This window comes from Bactrocera latifrons, unplaced genomic scaffold (genome assembly GCF_001853355.1).
Source record: "Bactrocera latifrons isolate USDA-ARS-PBARC rearing strain unplaced genomic scaffold, ASM185335v1 scaffold_90, whole genome shotgun sequence".
NCBI lineage: Eukaryota > Metazoa > Arthropoda > Insecta > Diptera > Tephritidae > Bactrocera > Bactrocera latifrons.
Window position 1 is genome coordinate 1,213,726 of NW_017537601.1, and position 2,740 is coordinate 1,216,465.

The 2,740-nt window shown below is 38.9% G+C and overlaps 1 protein-coding gene across 1 annotated transcript in view; it reads right to left on the bottom strand.

The window, feature by feature from the left end:
- LOC108977501 (kunitz/BPTI-like toxin) overlaps nt 1-1,121 on the bottom strand; it is a 7,053-nt gene extending 5,932 nt beyond the window's left edge. The window contains exon 1 of the mRNA XM_018947208.1: nt 566-1,121. Within this exon, the coding sequence (XP_018802753.1) occupies nt 566-659 (94 nt within the window). The 5' untranslated portion in view covers nt 660-1,121. The remainder of the gene's footprint in view (nt 1-565) is intronic.
- Between the last annotated feature and the right edge of the window lie 1,619 nt (nt 1,122-2,740).

Sequence of the window (2,740 nt, forward strand, 5' to 3'; positions counted from 1 at the left end):
AAAAAAAAACAAAAAAAAAAAAAATAAAAATAAAAAATTAAAGATAAAAACTTGTTTCTCAAATACAAAATAAATATACTAATTTGCCTGTGCGAAAAGGCTTTAAGGTAGTAATAACTCATGTTTAAAGCACTAGTGGGAATTTTGAAGCTTAGGCTTTGCAGCGTTTGTCGACTTCATAGATATTCATGCTGTAAACTGTAAACATTTCACGTTAGTTAACTTTAAACACGGAACGTCAATTCCTAGCTTTCCTGTTTCAGCTTTATGCGAGCTGATTAAAACCGCGGATATAGACACTATTGTTTCTGTAACTGTCATTGGAGCTCATTTATAAAATCAGTTATAGTTCTGAGACCCCTTTCCTGAAAACAAAGATTTCTAAGAAGCTTATACTAGACTCCCGCACATTCCTGCCTTTTTATCAACACACTGTCACTAACAGTAATCATCACAGACACACTCGATTAAGCTGAATGCCATTCGATTTCTGAGTGACACAGAAATAAGGAAAGCATGTCGCCGTCGACATTTTGTCAATTTAATTTCGTGATCATTTGCTTACTCAATTCCTTGCAATGCGCATTGTGTTCCGCCTGCGTCATGATGACCAGGGCCAACGCCACGCATATGACAAATGCTAATGCCGGTGAACGCATGTTTGGGTGTCGTCGCTACTCTTGTTCTTATTCTTGTTCTAGATTTTACTGACTTTTTTGTTTGTTTCTGTTTGATGTTCCAAAATGCCAGCTGTCAGCAATGAGTAATGATGCGGCCGCACGCTGCGTTTGCTGTTCGACGGCGACGGCCTAGGGTATGCAAACAACAACAATAGCGTGCAATTAAATAAACAATTGCGACCGACAAGGCTCTGCGCCGTGAATGCGACTAACGAGTGTGCGAGCTGATGACCGGTTGACAACAGCAACAACTACAACAGAATTTTGGCAAAAACACGCGCGAATAACTGAACGCCGGATTTTAAGTTTTCTACTTTCGAATTGGTGAATTGTTCCGTTAGCTTGCTTTAAAATTCGAAATATCTAGGTGATTATTATTATAATATCTTGGCATTAAGCGATTAGCTGCTACTGGTTAGTTAAAATGCTATGAACCGCAAATTCCGCCCGACAACTGAGGCGTCCAAGCGGCTGTGTCCCGCTTTTATACGAACGCTCCGCGTCTGGCGAATTTTTGCTGTTGTGTTGTTGTTCTCTTGGCATTTGCTTTTGTTGCACACATATGGTGCAAAGTGGACGTGTGTGGCACACATGCTGATACAAACGCTTTTCAGTACTCGCGCAAGTAATAGGGAAAAGTGGCATTTTTCGTCAAGTGAATTTTCGAAAATTTCAAAATTATGAAATTCACCGTATGTTTTTGAAGTGTGTTGTGTTGAGAGTGCCAATGGAAATTCGTTGTCGTATTGGAAATATGAGTGAGTGTTGTGAAGGGCCGAAAAATAGTTTGCATGGTTGCATTCGGAACCATTTGTGAGTTTTAAGGAATATTTTTGAAATTTTAATTATTTTATTACTTTTGCAATTCTACCCATATATAAGGTGCTCCCGGCCACTACAAGAAGTTTGGCTTTATATTTTGAGATTGTATAGGAGTCGCTTCATTAGATCCAAATGTTATTGGAAAACATGACCTTTATGGTCCCAAGAAACTTTTAATCCGAAAAGCGTCTTAATCGTATAGGAAGGTAGGTATGAGTGCTGCCATGAAAGGCTGAATTAACGATGGTTGCGCCATTTTGATGCACTATCGTTGCACCTTATAATGTAGTGACGAAACCGAATGTCGTTACGCTCAAAACTTTTGGTGATCTCAATGAAATGACTTATATCCCTTATGCTTTTGATTGATACCCATTCAAGGTTTGGTGCCAGATGGGTTACGAATATTTTGTTTCGAGTTTGTGAGAGAGCTGGGCATTCACAGTGAAAGCGGAAAACCATTTCACTATTCCCATCTAGTTAGCAGTTCCGGAAAATATTGTTATATGATAATTTTTAAGATATTTTTAACGTATGCCCTCCAAAAGCTTGTCCCATAATAGTAGCTGTAAGTCTGTGTTTACTATTTCTGCTCTAAATTAGATGCCATTCGGCTCTATTTCTATCAAATTTGGACCATGTATGCTTTTTTTTCCTGTAGCTTGTAACTAATTGAGTTCCTTCGGCTCTGAGCTATTTGTACAAAATGCACATAAGTCTCTATTATTATCACTAGCAGCGATTATGATTCATTGTGTATTGACATCTCTTCATATTCCTCTAAAAACTTTGCTATGGAAACTCGGCTGCCATTTCGTTGCCGAAAATATTGCTTTGAGCGGGAACCTGGGAGTTATGGGCAAGTGATGTAGACCTGTCTGTAAACTTAAAACCTTCCTACAGTTGTTGCCTGTGCTGCATTTAATCGGGATTGACAAGGCCGCCTGCTTGTCCGCGTATGGTTATGTTCCGCATTATATTAAAGTTATTTAATTGAACTCCAAAAGCCTTCTCTCTACCTAGTACTTCTGCTTGAAAGATGCTGCCTGAATTTGGAACACGGATATAAAGGGAGGTGTCAAAGACAATATCAATGGAGCTTATATCCACTTCATCAGTACAAATAGAAGTAGTATCTTCCTCCCTTACTAATCTCCCTTCATTCTTCTCTTCATTATTTCATGACTGTCTGGAGGTTACCCAAAATGCAATATTGCAGGCTAACCTTGGAAGGATGT